The following is a 20,360-nucleotide window of genomic DNA, read 5'->3' as shown; positions in this document are numbered from 1 at the left end:
TGGGTCGACCTGTACTTTTTGGTTGGGTTGACCTAACAGAATATTTCATATCTCCTCATTCCTATGAATCAAAGGGAGTGTCATATACCATTGGAAATTTCTCACAATAATTTTTTTAATCATGCATCCCATGTCTCATTTGAGCTAGATCTTTAAAGTAAAAGTGCCTTCAAAGATAGGGTATCCAATATGGTCATGAAAAATAAAAATAAAAATAAAAACTGGGTATCCAAACTATATTTCAAGCAATCCTCATCTTGCAATCTTTATCTTGGACATCTATAGTCTCCCCCTATCTTTGACATCAATGACAACAATATTTCAAACAATCTCCCCCTTTGTCGTTGATGATGACCCTTAGTTAATTTTGCAACAATATTGTAGTACTCCCTCTCTTTGAAGTTTTCTTCATGCTCAACTATGATATTAGGTAGTTTCCTAGAAAGAATGCTCCTCCACTTGTACTTTTCTTGTCATCAGTACTTCATGCCCATTTTCATATGTATATTTTATTAGAGTGAATTCCTTACTTTTTGAATACCACAAAGAAAAGTGCAATGTTCTCTTTAGATATATGAATATTGTTTTTGTTGCTTGCACATGTGTCTCCTTTTGGTGTGTTTGAAATATTGAAAACAATCCTACTACTTGCATGATCTCTACCCTTGATGTTGTTACATATAGTACGTTTCCAATCATTGACCTGTGTAGCATTTGGTTTTCTTTTGTGTATTCATCATCTTTGCTCAATTTACATCCTATTATCATGGGTGTACTAACAGGGGCACAATATTTCATTCAAAATTTCTTCAACATCTCCATGATGTATTTGGGTTGAGAAATAAGAATGCCTTTGCTAGGTTTAGAAATCTACTAACATAGAAATAATGACAATTCTTCAAACATGGAAATACCAAATTATTTTGCATTTCTTTTGCAAACTTTTAGTGTATTTTGTTAGCATTAATTCCAAAAATGATATCATCCACATAAACCACAATGATTAACAATTTTTAATTTTATGTTTTAATGTAAAGATTGTTGTCTATGGCTTTTCTTTTGAAACCTTGTTATTGTAGATATTTATCAAGTCTTGAATACCGAGCTTTGGGAGCTTTCTTTAGTCCATAAAATGCTTTCTTCAAAATGCATACATGATCTTCATTTTTTGTCAATTTAAATCCTTTTGTTATTCAATATATATTTCTTCTTCTATATTTTCAGCTAGAAATATTGAATTGGCATACATTTGATAGACATTGAATTTCTTAAAATATGGAAATTACAAAAACATTATGATTACTTCTAAGCTTGAAATTGGAGCAAATGCTTCTTCAAATCAATACAATCAACTTGAGCATACAATTTACATACCAAACTTGGTTTATTTCTTACTACTTGTCCATAATCATTCAACTTGTTTCTAAAGACCCATTTGGCGCCAAACACATTCTTATTTTTTTGGCCCGAACAAAAGTTCCATTGTCCCATTCTTCTCAATATGATTTAGTTCTTCTTCCATAGCATTAAATCAATGCTTATCTTCACTAGCTTTTGTGAATTTCTTGGGCTCTATTTTGGATAGCAAAGAAAAACTTATTTGTTTTGGTGTACTTACTAAACCTGTTTTAACTTGAACCCTTATATCTTTATCACTAAAAAATTGAATTTTTGGATGATACTTTTGGACAAGCCTAGTTGGTGTCTTTGGATATTGACGTTCTATTTCTTATTATTCCTTCTTTTCTTCTTCCTATTCTTCTTCCTTTTCTTGTTTTCTATATATTTCCTCCTCTATATTTTCATTTATTTTTTACTTTTCTTTTTGAGGTATTGCTTCATCTACTCTTACATCAATACCTTCTACCACCTTGCATAGTATTTTGTTATGACATTTGTATGCCTCACATTTAGATGCATAGCCAAGAAAGATACATTCATATGTTTTCGAATCAAACTTACCCAAATTATCTTCATTTATCTTTATATAGCTCTTGGTCCCAAATACTTTGAAGTGTTTAACATTTTTTTTTCTAAATAAAACTACTCTATTCACATTAAAGGTGTACAATTACATCATGACCGAAGTCTAAGGCAACTGCCCAGAAGGAGAGGCAGATAGAAACAGAAAAATTGTCCAAGACAGAGAATTTGGACGAGACCCTGTAATGCAATCCCACGCAGGGGAACCAGTGTTAACCTTCTTGACCTTACTGAGCTTACAGAGATTCCAAAAAACTTGCATTTTGAACCCTGGCTTATCAGCATTAACAAAAATTATCAGCAGTAACAAAAAAAAGCCCTCTATAATGGGCCGCATAACCTGAGACAAAGCTGCAGAGAATGAACTAAGCATCTGGAGGCTCCTCCACGATTCTGCACCAGCCAACGTCAGACGGATCCTGAGCACGAGCAGCATCGTTCACAGATGGACCCGGGGCCGCTGGCTCCATCACCATGTCAATAGCATTGCTCGCAGGAACCTCCGGAGCCCGCGGAGAGCATGGATTCGGCACAGAGACTGAGCCAGGGCCCTCCTGATGAGAGCTGGACTCTCCCACCTCCTGGGCTTCCTCGAGAAAGAGCACCGAAACATGAGCAGTAATCCTGGGACGATTCAGGGTGCAATTGAAAGTGAAAATCGCAGAGCCGAAAGAGGGAGAGGACGAGGAGTCTGGAGGACGGGGCTCAAGGTAATGGCTGGGCAGAAGAAAACGCCCTCTCCCACTGCGAGTGCGAGGGTAATGGCCAGAAATGAAATCGCTGGAGGGAGAATTGGAGGACGGGCTAGAGGATGCCCACCGAGGGGTGCCTCTGCGGCATCTCATCCTATGGCGAAGACGGGGCATAACGAAAGCAGCAGCAACTTTGTGGGAACAAGACCGAGCAACCACAGAAGCAGAACACAGGCCGATCAAGCGAACAACTAGACGGGAGCCCAAAGCCTTAGAGAGAATCCAGGGAACTGACTGAGGCAGCTCCGCAGGTCTACCAGAGCAGGAACCCAGCTTCGTCGCACCTATCAAACCGCTTGAGCCAGCATTCACCAGGCCATAACCCAACCAACACAACATAAGAGGCTCCAGAACGATCCCATGGCGGAGGCTAGATTTATTACCCTCTCCCCTGCCTCGAATTGCTCCCGCCATTACTATGGCATTCAAGAGAGCCGAGATCCAGAGCAGATCAGAGCGTGCAGAGGTGAAAAACATATCGAAGGACAGACTGGTAGTATCAAAGTCGCCTGCAGTAAAGCCCTTAAACGCAGCGATGCCCAAATGCCGATGATCATCCGTCGACTGGTTATTAACTTTGTTGTACAGGGCGGGCAGGTGGCGTCCCTTCTCACCCCACCTCTGTCCCATCACATTAACCATCTGGCTGGACACCCACATCTAGGGGAGCTGCCTCCTTTTGGACCAGAGTTTTGCATTCCTGTTCTTGATCATGATTTTGTATTATGTCTAGAGCTCCAGTGAGAAGAGAATGCCCAATTTCCACTCCCAGGTTGGCCAGAAGATCAACTACCTTGTTGCCTTCCCGCTTGACATGATTGAATATGATTGCTTGGTTGGTGCTGAGCGATTTTTCAATGTCATCCAGTCGGGCTTCAAGTCTCCAACTGTTGGCGATTTTGTGCGCATGAGCTCCATTGAGCAGTTGGTTGGCCAAGTTGATAAGGATTAGGGAGTCACCTTCTATCTCCAGAGGATGGAAACCATATTGCTGGGAAAGGAGAATTCCTTGCCAGAGACCCTCCAGCTCAGCCGAGTTATTCGTATCCCATCCAATGTTGCCAAAGTAGATAAGGAGAGGCGAGCCCTTATGATCTCTGAAAATGCCGCCAAAACCAGCTTTGCCTGGGTTGCCCTTGGAAGCTCCATCAAAGTTGAGCTTGAAACTATGCCTTGGAGGGGGGACCAAGCGTGCTTTTTGCAGTTTATGCTTACTGGAGGTCTGCCGGCGGGGAGGGGTTGAGGGAGTTGAATGTTCCAGTTCTCCCAAATGGCTATCTCATTTGCCAGTGTGGGAAAGTCATCCGGAAGCCAAGACTTCAACGCCAAGGTCTCTTTTAGATTGAGACAAAAATTGCCCCAAATGATTTCTATTGGCGTGCTTTGGTCTTTGAAAATATGCTTGTTCCTCTCTTTCCATATTGTCCATAGGAGCAGGCCGGGTATTATGCTCCATAATTGGTTGAGAACTGCACTTTTGTAAGGGCTCTGGTGCCAAAGGCAAATGGAGTTGATTATATCCTCGGATACTCGGCATTTTCTTTGGCATCGGAAGCTGGCCTTTTCCCACAGTTGATTGGCCAGAGAACAAGAGTCCAGGAGATGTTGAAGCGATTCCTCCTGAGAATGACAATTGGGACATATGGAGGGCCCATGAAAGTTTCTCTTTCTTAAATTATCCCAGGTAAGGATTTTTCAGTGCCCAGCGAGCCAGAGAAATAAGGAAACTTTGGGCCAGTTACTCGTAGCCCATATTCTTCCCCAGATAGGATCCAAAGGCGTCGAATCTTTGCATACGATCTTATAAGCCTCTTTGGTAGTGAAGGAGCCTTTAGGGGTGTATCCCCATCTTAGGATGTCGCTGCCCTCGGAGTATCTGATTCGCCTTTTTTGAAGCTCACTCTCCAAGACTTCCTTAGTCTGGTTATCAGCATTGCTGATCAGCCTGTCGACCTACTTCCATTGTCTGTATCCTTGTTCTGTCTCTGGAATCCACTGTTGCTGAACGGATTCCTTTTGTTGTTCCTCCCATTCTTGACTCAGTGGTGGGCTGAGGATGCTCTTGAGCTTAGGGAGCTGATTCCAGGCATCCGTCTAGAATCGGGCAGAGCTGCCGTTTCTGATTTCCCAAAAACTGTGTTGTTGGATCAGCAGGAAGTGCTGTCTAGCCGCATTCCAAATTAGCGATCCTTTTTCCATAGGAGTGAATCGAATGAGCTCCTCCGCTGGTCTGTGATTGGCGTATTTGGCCGTCCAGATTGCTGCCCAAGGCTTGTTGGGCACCGAGAGCCATTGCCACCATATTTTTGCACCCATGATTTCATTACTGTGTTTAGGATCCCGCAGACCTATGCCTCCTTTTTCTTTTGGCTTGCAGGCTGTAGTCCATTTGACTAGGGCCCATTTGCGATTTGTGCCAGATGCACCCCAGAGAAAATCCCGCTGAAGAGTTCTGATTTTTTTAAGGACCCATTTAGGCGCTGCCAGGATTGAGAAGAGATAAAGAGGCATTGCCTGGAGCACAGCTTTGATTAGCACTAATCTGCTGGCTATGTTCAGAGTTCTGTGCGTCCATAAAGAGAGACGTGATTCCAGCTTCTCAAGGAGCATACGCTAGGAGGCGTGCTTGATTGCAGAGTCTATAAGGGGGGCGCCCAGGTATTTGGAAGGCAGGGAGGCTATGGGAAAGCCTAGAATGCGAGCAATGGCATGTTGGGTCACAGGAGGGGTATGAAAAAAGAAAATCTGCGATTTTGCCTTATTTATGCTTGTTCCTGATGCCTCAGAAAAGTCATTCAAGATGGATTTAAAAATGGAGGCTTCCTGAACAGAGGGGTACCCAAATAGCATGTTGTCATCAACAAATTGTTGATGAGTGATGGCTGGGGAATTGTGAATGGATAATCCTTTGAGATGCTGGGAGAGGAGGGCTTGCTTGATGTGGCGACCCAAACCTTCCGCCATTAGAACGAAAAGGAATGGGGAGAGGGGATCTCCTTGCCTAATGCCTCTGGAGGGACTGAAAGGTCGAGATGGAATGCCATTTATGAGGATTGAGAAGAAGGTGGAAGAAATTAAGCTTTGAATCCAACGAACCCACATTGGAGAAAAACCAAAGGCATTTAGCATTTTTTGAATATAAGTCCAACTTAACTTGTCAAAAGCTTTGGAAAGGTCAATCTTGAGAATCATACCTGCCTGTTTGGTGTTCTTGAGGGAGTGTATGATCTCATGAGAGAGGATAATGCCGTCCAAGATCTGTCGTCCTTCAACGTATCCGGATTGTTCGGGCGATATGAGCAAGGGCAGAAGCGGCTTCAGTCTGTTGGCAATGACTTTAGATATAACCTTGTATATGACGTTGCAAAGAGAAATTGGGCGAAATTTGTCCGGTGTGATGGTGCTCTCTTCTTTGGGGATGAGGGCGATAAAAGTTGAATTGAGAGAGGGCAGCATCCAATGAAGAGTGCGTGATTCCTCCACCACTTGCCACACTTCCCCCTTTATGAGATCCCAGAAGGAGTGGAAGAAAGTGGTGGTGAAGCCGTCTGGACCAGGGGCTTTGCCCTCCTTAAGCTATTTCATGGTCAGATCCACCTCCTGAGGCGTTACAGGTCGAAGAAGGAGCCGGTTGTGTTCTTCTGTGATAATTTTAGGCACATTTTGAGTGATCTTTTCAATAGCAGGTCGTCTATCAATTTGGGGTTCCTGAAGGACCTCCTGGAAGTGACTGATGAATTCTTGTTCGATCTCAGCATGGTTTTCCACTCTTTCCCCTCCTTGCTTTTGTATGAAAGAGATGGTATTGTGCATTCTTCTTTGAATTGTAGTTCTGTGGAAGAATTTAGTGTTCCTTTCGCCATCTTTCAGCCATCGGATCCTAGATTTCTGCTTCCAAAGAATTTCTTCTTGCTTTTTCCTCTCCTCCAGTTGATTGTGAAGGTGTCGTTCCAGTTCCAATGTGCCATCCTTGTGTCCCTCCTCGATTATCTGTTGCTGGAGATCTCTCATTTCTTTTTGTAGATCTTGTTGAGCCTTAAAAATGTTGCCGAAAGTCTCTTGATTCCAACGTTTGATTTGGGATTTTAAGAATTTGAGTTTCTGTTGGAACTGGAACATTTTAGATCCTTCAGGTGCTGGGAAGTTGTTCCAGGAGGTTCTGATGAGATCGTTGAAGGCGGGATTGGAAAGCCAAAAAGCCTCAAATCGGAATGGACGTCTGGTTGAGTTGCCTGGCCTTTGCCACTAGAGAGAAATTGGCCAGTGGTCTGAGCCCGAATAAGGGAGAATAGATGCAGAGAGGTCGCCGCCGAGATGCACTGCGTTGTCCGTGATGAGGAATCTATCGAGCTTTGAAGCAATTTGTTGCCTCCCAGCCCTGCGATTGCTCCAAGTGTGGATTCCATTGGACGATTGCATATCTATTAGCAAGTTGTTTTGGATAAAGTCTTTGAAGTGGTCATTTTCCTGTTCTAGCTTGGCTCGACCTCCCCTCTTTTCCTCTAATTTGGTAATCATATTGAAGTCTCCTCCAATGATCCATAGAGGATGAACCCTGTTGAAGCTAAGTGCTTCTATTGTGTCTAGAAGAGCGATTTTGTTGGCTGCTTCCTGTGGAAAGTAAACATTAGTGAGATGCCCATGGATATTGGTACCTACTATATGAAACGTGGCCTGTATAATGTGATGTGAGGCATGGAAGTCTGAAAGAGTTATAGCTTGCGTATTCCAGGCAATTGCCAAGCCTCTGGATGCACCCGAAGCATCCACTGCAACCGATTGACAACCGGGCCATGCTTTTGAGAGGATGTTTCCCAAAGTGTTACTGTTACATTTTGTTTCCTGTAGAAAGAAAATCTGAGGTTGCTCTTGCTTTATCATATTTTTTATCATTCTGAGTTTCCCGGGGCTATTGAGCCCCCTTAGATTCCATGAGGTTAGCTTCATGATTCACTATTAGTTGTGGGCTTGTAATACTTGGTCAACTTCACATATCTGCCTGAATCAACCAGGATTTTCCCTATGGCGATAGTTCTCTGGAGATCTGTCTTTCTTCCGTGCTTTTTGGAATATTTGGGAAGGAAGCTGCCATCCCATTGACTGCCCGGCTGTATTCCCAGTTGTTGCTGCTGATAGGCCCTGGATATGATAACTTCCAAGGTGTTGAGCTGATGCGCTTGAATCTTGTCATATTCCTTCTTTCTGCATACTTGCTCCAGTTCAAAAATTTCTAATCCGCCCAGATCTATGCTTTCCGGCTCTACCTCCATGAGTTGCGATTGACTGCTTTCTGCTGAGGTGAGAGCTAAGTGTAAAGATTGGCTGGGGAGAGCATCAACATCCATTTCATTGGATTTCCCATCAGTATTCATGAGAGAAACCTTAGGAGTTCCTATGAGGACTTTTTGAGGCAGGGGTGAGGGAGAGGAGGCAGAGAGAGGGGCCAGAGGGGTGGGGATGATCAGCTGTGGGGTTGGCGTGGATTTCTGGGGTGGGTCTTCCACAGCTTTGGCAAGAACCTCGAAGCTGTTACTCGTGGAGGGGGTGGAGGCAGCTTCCTGCTGGGTTTTTTTCCCAGAGGTGGGTTTTTTGTGCATTCTTTTACGGCTTGCAACTTTTGTGAAGCCCTCATGGTCCACCTTGCCTGAGGGCTCAGAGGCTTGAGGTTTAGCATTAAGAGGGCAATCCCTGAACAGATGCCCAAGGGCATGACACTTACGACATCGAAAGGGAACATGTTCAAAATCTAAGGGTTGAATCCATTCATAGTCATCATGGAAGAGGCTTACCGAATCCGGAAGGGCTTTGTCCAGGCGCATAAAGACACAAATGCGGGCGTAGGAGGTGTATCTGCGCAACTTCGTTTCTTCAGCTATTTTGATGAACTCTCCCAGCCCCTGCCCGATGTCTCTGAGTGATTCTTCATCCCAGTATTCAGATGGGAGCGAGTACATCCTGATCCATACTGGCACCCAACTGAGATCCTCCTGGTCAGGGTTGAATCTTTCCCTCCATGCCCTTAAGTACAGACCAGCAGAGTTAAAGAAATAGGGACCTTCATCCATGATCCTGTTCCGATCTTCGATGCAGATAAAAATCGTCGTGAAGAACCCTTTTGGTCCTAGCTGCAAGGAAACATGTCCTTTGGGTTTCCATTTGGCAGAGATCCATCCTTGCAGTGCTTTTTCCGTTGGCCAGAATCCAATAAACTTTCCAATGAGCGCATGGTCCTTCATGTATTGGATCTGACCATTGATTCTATGGCTGGGAAGATCGATTTTTGGCCGTTCAGTTGCTATGGGTTTGCATGTCGCTGAGGTTACCTTTGGCGATTCCTGTTGCTTGGACTTTCCCTCTTGTTCTTCAGTGCTTTTGTCAGACTGCACTGTGGATTCTTTTGTCGTTTCCTACCCCATGGGGTCCCATTTGACCGTGTCGTCCTGTTCTAGATCCACAGGCCTGGTCGTATTCACCGTCGGAGGATCCCTTTCTGAGGAGGGGGAAGGCATTGAAGCCCCCTCCCTGGGGGTGGGTCATTGCAAAACAGAGACTAACTGTCATTTGCTGTCACTGGGCGGAAGGTGATTGATACGAGGAGCCAGAGATGAACCTGTTTGCACCATTGCAGAGGCGAGCCCAAACCCTAGTGATGCTCCAAGAGAGAGGCCGAGCTGATCAAATACAATTTTCTTGAAGTATTTAACATTATTTGGGCTACCTTTCCATAATTCATAAGGTGTGTTGTTCTTGCTCACTCTAATTTGTGCTCTCTTCAAAGTGTAGATTGTTGTGTTGATTGCTTCTAACCAAAAGGTGTCTAGTTGTTTGGCTTCATTCAACATTGTTATAACCACTTTCTATATAGTTATGTTCATCCTTTCTACGACTCCATTTTGTTGTAGAGTCCTTGCTGCCAAAAAATATCTCTTGATTCCATGATTCTCAAAACAATTATCAAACTCATTAGAGGTAAAATCAACTCCTTTGTATGATCTTAAGAATTTTATTTTTAAACCAATCTCATTTTCAACTAGGGATTTGAAATATTTAAACTTCTCATATGCTTCATTTTTTTTCTTTAAGAGATGTAATCAATGTCTGTTTCAAAATTTTTGGTGAATACTTTCTTAAACAGAAATCTTTATTGCAGGACTTTTTACTGACACTTAAATTTTGCGTGTGAGCATGAGAAAGCACATAATTTAAACAATACTTCACCAATCCGTCAACATAATCAAGAAGAAATCATAACACAAGACATGGTAACAGAGTTCATCCAGTTTCGACTATGTCTCTGGGCCTTGGGTCATTAGTGGGGGGGTTGCTTCATTAGTCTCAAAAAAAGAATATGAGTACATGGAAATTCTTTGTCAGAATAAGGATGAAAATCTCATCTTGAGTGGAAATATCTCTCCTTCAAAGAGATGTTCTCCTACAAAGAACTCTCACTCGCAAATACTTTCTCCTTTGATTAAGACAAAGAAATGACTTCTCACAAAAGTGGCATAAAATGGACACTCTCACATAAGTGACAACAAGTCCTCTTGAATCCGTTGGTTGTATTCAAATCATACTCATCATCATCATAATCATCTCACAATTTTGATACGAATGGTTGTAAGCATGACTACCTTCTGACAAAGTGTCAATGTGGCTCTCTTTCAACATTGTGCCACCTTAGTTTTCATGCAAAGGTTCAAATGATGAATTCCCTGCAAAGATTCAGATATTTTTGCCCTGTTGTAGCATACAAATATCTCAAGAACCTACAACATACATCCATCCTTTCGCCAAAAGAAAAATAGGAAAATGGCCAAAATACATCATTATATCTCCCAATCTAAAGATGACCTGAAAATGGGATGCTCAAATGCAAAAAAACATTGTGCCATTGCTATCCTTCTGAAATTTTGAGAAATCTGAGTATAAACTTGACCCCATTCCAACACTGTCAAATCTGAGCCTCTAGGGAATATTTTTGATTCCTCACAACATTAAAGAATATTCCCTATGTCAAGGTTTCGCCCTAGAACTGGGCACATAAGGGTTATGCTTTCTGGTGCATGGTTCCATGGTCTGACTTAAGCACATTGTTCCATCGACATATGACGCATGACTCCCGCAATTAAAAATGAAGGGGTTTTTATAAACCCATCGGCGGAGCTAACAAGATAGGCTCATTGGACCATTAGTTGGTGTGTGAATTTGGTGGGGGAAGACCTGAGTTCCAACCCCGTGGCCATCCCAAAACTAGATATATATAGATATATGTATATATATATATATATATATATATATATATATATATATATCTATATATGTATGTATGTATATGTATATGTACATGTATATATGGTGATCGTCTATAGATATATATATATATGGTGACTGTCTATGTTGGTGGGTCCTCCATTTTTGGTGGCCCACTCTATCATGTGGTCGAAACTAGGCTGCTAACTCAGGGGTTGGCCTGACCTTTTTCTACCACTTGCAGGGTGTTGTGTGGCACCATATGGTTGAGCCACAAGGCCCCATACCATTGGGTTGCCATAAACACAGTGAACTTGCCATGTAGATGCCAACTTAGTGCCTAATTTTCTCGCCGCATTAGCCCATTCAATAGTCAACTCTGTCACTTGTATGATCATTCAATTTCCCAGTCATCATTTAGTCAATTGCCCAGTCAACACCAACCAACCACGTTGGTGTACGGTCTACCCTATCATCTGTCTGTATTATACATACTACCACATCATCAGTGTATGGACCTACCACTTGGCACTTGTATAAACTACCATGCCAGGGTATAGACTGCCAAGTCAGCATACGGACTACCATGTGGTAGTCAAACTTTGACTTTGAATTTTTGCCTTTTGCCCCAATAACTTTGACTGCCCATAACTCCCTCATAAAAAGTTAGATTGAGGCATCATTCACACTATTGGAAATCTTGCGATGAGCTCTTCAATCTGGTCCTAGTTTCGATGAGATCCGAAGACTTTTATTTTTGAGCTTCTCTAAGTCCACCTGGATCATTCCTCCCCACTGAGGAGCTTTTGGTCCTCCAAAAGCATAAACATGACTGCAATCTTGATCTACATAACATATGCCTTTGATAGACCACCTTCCATTTCCTTTACCTTTGTACTTTGTAACTTGGAATGATGAAACCAAAACCTATATCCATATGTAAACCCGTAGCTCCTAATACATGTCCAACTTACAAGACCTAAACAAAACCATACTTGCCAAGAGTTTATAACACACTCATGGTCAAGCTTACATTTATTTACAATAGAAATGATATCTCGTGCTATCTAACTAAAAGGCCAAAATATCACTATGTTGCATATACAAGTGATGTTATACATTCATCTCTTTTACAAACAATTTTGGAACATGTGATTTACAATGGTGGCCATGCCAAACTACTTAAAATGGCTTCTGACTCTAGATGGAGCTTCTTGCAATGCAACTCCAAATGGATCTCCCAACAAGTAGCTTTATGGTGTCCTTTCTCGTAGCAATGGCTGCAATGGTTCTTCTTCCTCCAAACTTTCTTAACCTTTCTTTTCTCCTGATGTGGAAAAGGGTCCTCATGTCTTGGCTTATTCTTGGTTTCCATTGATTTCCAACACTTGGAAATAACATGATTATTCAAACAAAAAAATGTACATGGTTTTCTACGCCATAAATTTTTCCTAACATTTCCAGTTTTTTTATAATTGAAAGGAACACTAGAATACATGTGTGGATCATACCTTTTAGGCTTTTCCTTGTTACAATTCCAAGAAGGATATTTGGACCATGTTTTCTTCTCTTGGACCTCTTGTTGGATGTATCATTCTTAGAAAGTGATGTACCACCCTTTCTCTTAGATGGTATTAGAGTTGGTTTGGATTCTTTGTTTGAGGAATCCCTTGCTTCTACTGCCTTTGAACATTCTCTTTCAATATACCTCAATCTTGCAAATTGAGGCCTTCTTGAAACCTCCAATGATTGAGTAATTTCCTGGCCATTAATACCAAGTCCTCCTCCTTTATACCCGATCTTGGTGAGGAGTTTTATGTTGGTTCCTAAAATAGGTAGCTCAATTCTTTTAATATAATTAACATCATAAGAAGAAGGAGTTTATTTTACCTTTGATCTTGTTGGTGATGCTTGGGCATCTTCTTTTCCCAACTCTCCTTTTGTAGTGGAACATTTCCCCATTTTATCCCCCAAAACCTACTCTAACATCAGCCTAAATTCCCGCTTCTCTTCATCTACATCTTGTATAAGCTTTCTAAGCTATACTTTCTCTGCTTGAATGTAAGGGTTAATCTCTTCCAACTCTTGAAGTATTTCTCACTTCAATCCTTTTCCCATGATGACATTCAAAATCCTTGGCGAAATGTTCAGACTGCTTTGATACCACTTGATCTAAAAATTTTTGTGAATAATTTCTTAAACAAAAATCTTCATTGCAAGACCTTTTACTGACACTTAAATTTGTGTGTGAACATGAGCAAGCACATACTTTAAAAAATTCTTCACCAATCCATCAACATAATCAAGAAGAAATCATAACACAAGACATGATAATGGACTTCGTCCAATTTGGTCTACGTCTCTGAGCCCTGGGTCAATAGTGGGGAGGCCACTTCATTAGTCTCAACAAAAGAAGATGAGTACATGGAAATTCTATATCAACACAAGGATGAAACTCTCATCTCGAGTGGCAATGTTTCTCCTGCAAATAGACATTCTCCTACAAATAAATATTACTTACAAAAATGTTCTCCTTTTATTAAGACAAAGAAATGACTTCTCACAAAAGTAGCATAAAATAGACACTCTCAACAAGTCCTCTTGAATTCACTAGTTAGATTCAAAACATACTCATCATCATCATAATCGTCTCACAATTCTGAGACCAATGGCTGAAACATTATTACATTTTGACAAAGTGTCAACATGGCCCTCTTTCAACACTACACTACCTTGGCTTTCGTGCAAATGGTCAAATGATGCATTCACTGCAAAGATTCAGATCTTCTTGCCCTATTGCATCATACAGAGATCTCCAGAACCTGCAACATACATCCATCCTTTCGCCAAAAGGAAAAAAAGAAAATGGTCAAAATGCATCATTATACTTCCTAATATGAAGATAACCTAAAAATGGGCCGCTAAAATACAAAAATGGATTGTGCCATTGCGATCCTTGTGAAATTCTAAGTAATCTGAGTATAAACTTGACCCCATTTTGACCCTGTCAAATTGGGCCTCCGTGGATTCTTTTAAAGTCCTCACAACATCAAACAATATTCTTTGCATCAAGGTTTTGCCCTGGAACTAGGCGCGTCAGGGTTCTATTATTCTATGCATGATTCCAGGTGCACATGGTTCCATGGTTTGTGTTTTGTGCATTGTCCCACCAGCATACGGCTCATGGCTTCTATAATTAAAAATGAAGGGGTTTTTATAAACTCGTCGGTGGAGCTAACAAGACAGGCTCATTAGGCTGTTGGTTGATGTGCAAATTTGGTGGGGTAAGACCCGGGTACTAACCCCGTGGGCATCCCAAAACTGTTTTAATATATATATATATATATATATATATATAGATATGGCAGTTTTTGTGTTGACGAGTTCACCATTTTTGGTGGACCGCTCCATATTTAATATGCCAGTCGAGGGTTGTCAGTTGGCGGGCTAGCGGGTGCAGGTTCAACTCCTGGAAATCCCATTTGTTGCCATAGTCATGACTTCACCATTTCAAAACCTGAATTATTTTTTAATGGTTGTGTAACCATTGGACATACAATTTTAAAACAACCGTGAGTTATAATGTTTGACTGTCGACTATATTTAACCACTGATTAGAGTCGTAGTTGTTAATGTAACCAATGTCACCTACTAAGTTTATATCACTGCCAACATATGCCAATATGTGTAACTAGCTCTCCAATTGGATTTTGGTTCCGGTATGTGGGTTGGTGTTTTTTTAACCACTGGCACGACCAGCAGGCCAACCGTGTTCCACCGATTCAATTTCAATTGGTCGCATCACATGACCATAACTGCCATGTTTCCAATTCAGGGGTTGGCTTTGCCTTTTTCCGCCACTTTTAGGGTGCCACGTGGCACCATATGGTTGGACCACATGGCTGCATGTTGTTGGGCCACCATAAACATAGTCACCTTGCCACGCCGATACCAACTCAAGGCCTAGTGTGCCTACCACATCAACCTAGTCAATGATCAATTCTTTCACTTGTACGATCAGTTAGTTGCCTAGTTAGCATCTAGTTGTTTGCCACATCAGTGTACGTTCTACCTTGTCATATGTCCATACTGTACATAATTCCACGTCATCAATGTATGGACCTGCCATGCAGCACCTATATGAATTGCCATGCTAACGTGTGCACTACCATGTCATATGTTTGTACCGTATGGACTGCCACATCACCAATGTATGAACCTTTCCATGTCACTATATGACCATGCCATTTCATCGTTTAGATTGACACGTGCCATTGTATAGAATACCACGTGGCAATCAAACTTTGAGTTTGACTTTCTACCTTTTGTCCCAAAAACTTTAACTGACCATAACTTCCTCATACAAAGTCGGATTGAGGCATTGGTCACACTATTGGAAATCTTACGACGAGCTCTTCATTATAGCCCTGGTTTCGATGATTTGGAGACTTCATTTTTTGAGCTTCTCCAGAGCCACCTAGATCATTGTCATTCTTATGTTATCATCAATGAGCAACATAAAATAACTCTCACCTTTTACATTTTCTGTTTTATTTGCTTTCGAAGGTCTAAGTACACAAGTTCCAATGGTTTTGATGTTGACTACTCCTTTGTTTTGAAACTAACTCTCACCCGATTCTCATGTTGACATGGCTTGCAAATAGTGCCCATTGGTTTTGGGATCCTTGACATATCTCTTACTACTTCTGTCTTGGTTACTTATACTAGACTATCAAAGTTTATATGACCCATATTTCTATGCCATAACCAATTATTGTCTACTTGTCACATATAATATTTTTCTCCTTTGACTCCATCAAGGATGTATACATCACTCGAGGTTTTATTTTCATTTTCCACTAATCTTCTTGAACTTGTTTTCCTTATCTCACATCCTTTAGAATGAAATGTGAGGTTGTAACCTTGATCACACATTTGACTAACACTTAGAAGGTTGTGTTTTAACCCTTCAACACACAAGACATTTTGTGTTTTAGTATTTCCATCATCAAGACTAACCATACATTTTCCAAATATCCTTGCAAAAGCATTATCCCAATGGTAATTTTGCCTCATTTTTCTTCCTTAGGGTGAGAAATTTGTTTTGATGCCCTGTCATACATTTTCCAAATATCCTTGTAGAAGCATTATCCCAAAGGTAATTTTGCCTCATTTTTCTTCCTTAGGGTGAGAAATTTGTTTTGATGCCCTGTCATGTGTTTTAAACATCCACTATCAATGTTCGATTGGCTTCCTTTATTTTAAGCATACAAAGCAAGTCCACATTCTTCCTTCTTTTGTTCTTCTTTCTTCCTTTCCACACCTTTTGTGTATTCTTCTCTATGCCTTGTAAGAACATCCTCTTCCTTGTTTTGTTTAGGAGAATCTATTATGATGCTTCTACAATCACGTGCTATGCATCTAGTTATTACACTTATAAAATTCGATATTGTAATCAAGTAGTGGGGGAAATTAATTGTAATTTCTAAAAAAAAAAACCCATGAGAATGTTTGGTTTTATTGCTCACATAAACATTCTTTGAGGTCTTATAAGATCCTCTATTTTTATGTCTCGCATGATCACCTCTACATTATATTGCTTTATAACCAAAATTATAACAATAAAAACAATAGCCAAGGAAGATATTTGGGTACATGTTTGTGAAAGACCTTCTTGGTTGAACAACTCTTCTAAACGTATTCTTTTTGTTCTTTAGATACACTACCATCAAGGGAACTAGAAGGGGAGGTAGCGGGCGAGACAAGAGGGAAATAAACTCTAAAGAGGTGAGAAAGTTGGAGCAGGGTTTGGAAAAATTGGCTGACAAGGGCGTTGGCCTCTGCAACTTTGAACTCAACAACATCTCTCACTTGCTTTTGTCTCCATAGGTGTCTCGACAAGAGGTTTCAAAGGGCTCGTTTCCCGAACCCAAGCTACCCTCACTTATCTGCTTCCATGGAAGCAACCTTGTGGAAAATGCCCTGAGGAATGTCAGGATCAAAAAGCTCTGAGATTTGAAGCTCTATTCTTTAGGGGTTGGAAGCTTCTTTGTCTTGAATTTCCTCTTATGGGAAAGGAGGTATGGTTCTTATTGGGTGTTTGGCCTCCATTGTGGGTGTTGGGCTATATTGATCCAGGTGGATGTTGGTGGCCACCCACCTATCCCATTTGGACCCCCACAACTGTCCCTTTCAGTTTTTCAGTTTTCGTAATTGTAGCACAATTTACTATTTTTAGCATTTTTTCGGGCCCTGAACTTCCGGAGCTGTTTTGAGGCCCTAAATGACGTTTTTGGGAAATCTAGGAGCAACATGGGTCCATGGACCAATGTTACTCTTCCCAAAGTTGTAGTGCTCAGATAGATCTTTCTAACGAGCTATTGTACGCGTCAAACGGAGAGCATATGCCAAAGTTAAGACCCCGGGAAATTGATGTATCAATTTACCCAAACGGGGTCCACAATTTTGTGTTTCATCTTCTAGGGTTAGGTTTTGGGATGTTAAGGGTTTTCCATTGTTTCTCAACAATAAATAGGCCTTCGAGCCTCATTGTAACACAGTTCAGAGGCATATAGCCGCAACATCTCTTTTGAGGGATAAGCTACCATCACCCTAGCTGGTTTATTTCCATTTCTGTTTGTAAGCATATTTTAGTATTTTACATCAATGAAATGAAGTATTATTTCTGCTGCATCTCTGTGTTTATGGTTATCTCTGTAATTGGTTGCATTCCTGTTTAAATCTGGATCAGTGGTATTAGACCGGTCTGCTTTTTCTCTGTTTTTCTTTTCATGTCCCCAACGAGGTCGGGATATAAGGAGTTAGGGCTTGAATTGGTCGAACCTTTGCAAGACCAGCCTCGCAAATCCCGACGACCTCCCATGGCGGATGAAAAGAAAGACGAGGGGGCAAGATATCCTATCAAAATCTTGCTCGAAGAAGCCCTTGAGCGACAAAGGAACGCGATGATGGATAGCTTTGCCCAGATCCTTCAGCGGCTACCCAGAGGCGACGCATCGGCTTCCAACAGCTACTATGGAAATGCCACACCCTTTAAGGTACAAGTTAATTTTGAAATCCCCATTTTCGAGGGTCAGATAGACGCAGATGTCGTAGATAAATGGTTAAATTTGCTAGATGGGTATTTTTCTGTTCATGAATTTTCGAGTCGGGAAAATATTGTTTTCGATCTTCTCAAAGTAGCCCCCCACGTCAAGGACTGGTGGGAACCTACTACGAGCAGAAGAATGAAAGTATGGGCTCACTATTTCCAGCCGCACCCACTTGGGATTCATTCCAAGATGCCGTCAATGAGTAGTACTACCCTGTCAAAAGCTATGAGGACAAATACATCAAATGGACCATACTGCAGCAGGGAAGTGACCAAGATGTGTCGGAGTTCACAAACATTTTTCATACCCTTCGCACACAGTTGGGTATCAAGGACTTTGAGCTGCATTTGGTACTCAAATACCGTGGCTGCCTACACAGATACATCCAAGAAGAGATGGAGTTCCTGAACATCTCCTCGCTCAGCACGACGTACCGATACGCTGTCAAAATCGAGCAAAAGTTCAAACAGAAGAAGCGAGACTTTGGATCTGCAAATCCGAAGACCAAAGGACAAAGCCAAGGCAGGGTGACCCAAGACAACCCGTCGAAGCCGCAAGAAAAGAACAACACCATGAAGTCGAAGAAGGACACTGGAAAGTTGTGTGAGTTCCACAAGAGTCATAACACAAGTGAGTGTTGGACCAAGCAGTCGTTGGTGGCCGAGTTGAAGGCTTCAAAATCAGATGCATGTTTCAACCCTGAGTCAGAACCCGACAAGGGGAATGGAAAAGGGAAGCAGATCATTGATGCAGAGCCTAGCGTCACTGTTGCCACTGCCAAGATCCAGAAGAATGAGCTTGAAGACCCAGAGGAGGGGGAGCATCTTTTCCACTCACAGATATGGGTGAAGCATTCACTGCTGCAATTCATTGTCGACAGTTGAAGCTAAAAGAACCTCATTTTAGTAGAGGTCATGAAGCGGTTGGGCCTACCGACTACACCACACCCGCAGTTGTACAGTATCGGGTGGCTTCATGAAGGACAAGATCTCAAAGTTCGCCAACAGTTTCGCCTTCCCTACATCATCAAGCCCTTCACAGAAAAGGTATTGTGTGATGTTACACCTCTGGATGTTTGTGATGTACTATTAGGCTAGCCATACTTGTGGAGGCGACATGCTGTGTATGAGTCAAGGCCTCGTGATGTCATTATTTATTTGAATAATTCATTATACAGGATACCGGAGGTAGCCCCACCTGCTGCCACCTCTTTGATCACTGCCAAGAAAGGCAACAAGCTCATCTCACAGACTAGGAAATTTATTTTCTGTCTGTTTCACTCCCAAAGTAAGGGGAAGATCGTTGCCACATCCATGACCCCCGTGAAGGGTTCCTCCACGCAGCAGCAGCAACATAGGGATACGGTCATGAAAGAACACAGGAACAAATTTTCCTCATCTACAGGGGTACCACACAAGCTTCAGGTGGGCAATAAATTCTAGTTTCATCTGCAGAAAGAATGCCTTATAAGAGCCCATCAAAAGCTCTGACCACTCCGAAATGGTCCTTACAGCATTACCAAGGCTATGGAAAACAATGCTTTGGAGCACAACATTCCTCCATTCCTTCGCTTGCACCGAGTGTTCAATGTGGACCATCGTCGACCATGCTTCCCACCATTTCTGGACACATCAGAGATTGTAGAACAGCTCACCAGAGACCCAGCTCAGCAGAAGCTTCCTCATCTTAGGGAGGAACTCAATGCAATGGGAACCATTGCTTCCTAAGGGGGGAGGAATGATCCAGGTGGATGTTGGTGGCCACCCACCTATCCCACTTGGACCCCCACAACTGTCCCTTTCAGTTTTTCAGTTTCCGTAATTGTAGCACAATTTACTATTTTTAGCAGTTTTTCTGGTTCTGAACTTCCAGAGCCATTTTGAGACCCTAAGTGACGTTTTTTGGGAAATCTAGGAGCAACATGGGTCCATGGACCGATGTTGCTCTTCCCAAAGTTGTAGTGCTCGGATAGATCTTTCTAACGAGCTAATGTACACGTCAAACAGAGAGTGTATGCCAAAATTACGGCCCCGAGAAATTGATGTACCAATTTATCCAAACGGGGCCCACAATTTGGCGTTTCATCTTCAAGGGTTAGGTTTTGGGATGTTAAGGGTTTTCCATTGTTTCTCAACAATAAATAGGCCTTCGAGCCTCATTGTAACACAGTTCAGAGGCACGTAGCTGCCACATCTCTTTTGAGGGATAAGCTACCATCACCCTAGCTGGTTTATTTCCATTTCTGTTTGTAAGCATATTTTAG

General features: G+C 41.9%; 1 protein-coding gene across 1 annotated transcript; it reads right to left on the bottom strand.

Annotated features, from left to right (window-relative positions):
• Nucleotides 1-6,980: 6,980 nt before the first annotated feature.
• On the bottom strand, nt 6,981-7,616 carry LOC149228171 (uncharacterized). The gene has a single exon (XM_089380693.1). It carries the CDS (start codon nt 7,614-7,616, stop codon nt 6,981-6,983), a length of 636 nt encoding a protein of 211 aa, XP_089236819.1.
• Nucleotides 7,617-20,360: the final 12,744 nt, after the last annotated feature.

The sequence above is a fragment of the Pinus tabuliformis genome, chromosome J (genome assembly GCF_031772625.1).
Source record: "Pinus tabuliformis cultivar Carrire ecotype Pingquan chromosome J, CPIR1, whole genome shotgun sequence".
NCBI classification, from domain to species: domain Eukaryota; kingdom Viridiplantae; phylum Streptophyta; class Pinopsida; order Pinales; family Pinaceae; genus Pinus; species Pinus tabuliformis.
The sequence above is the reverse complement of the archived record's forward strand: the minus strand, read 5'-3'. Positions and strand labels throughout refer to the sequence as shown.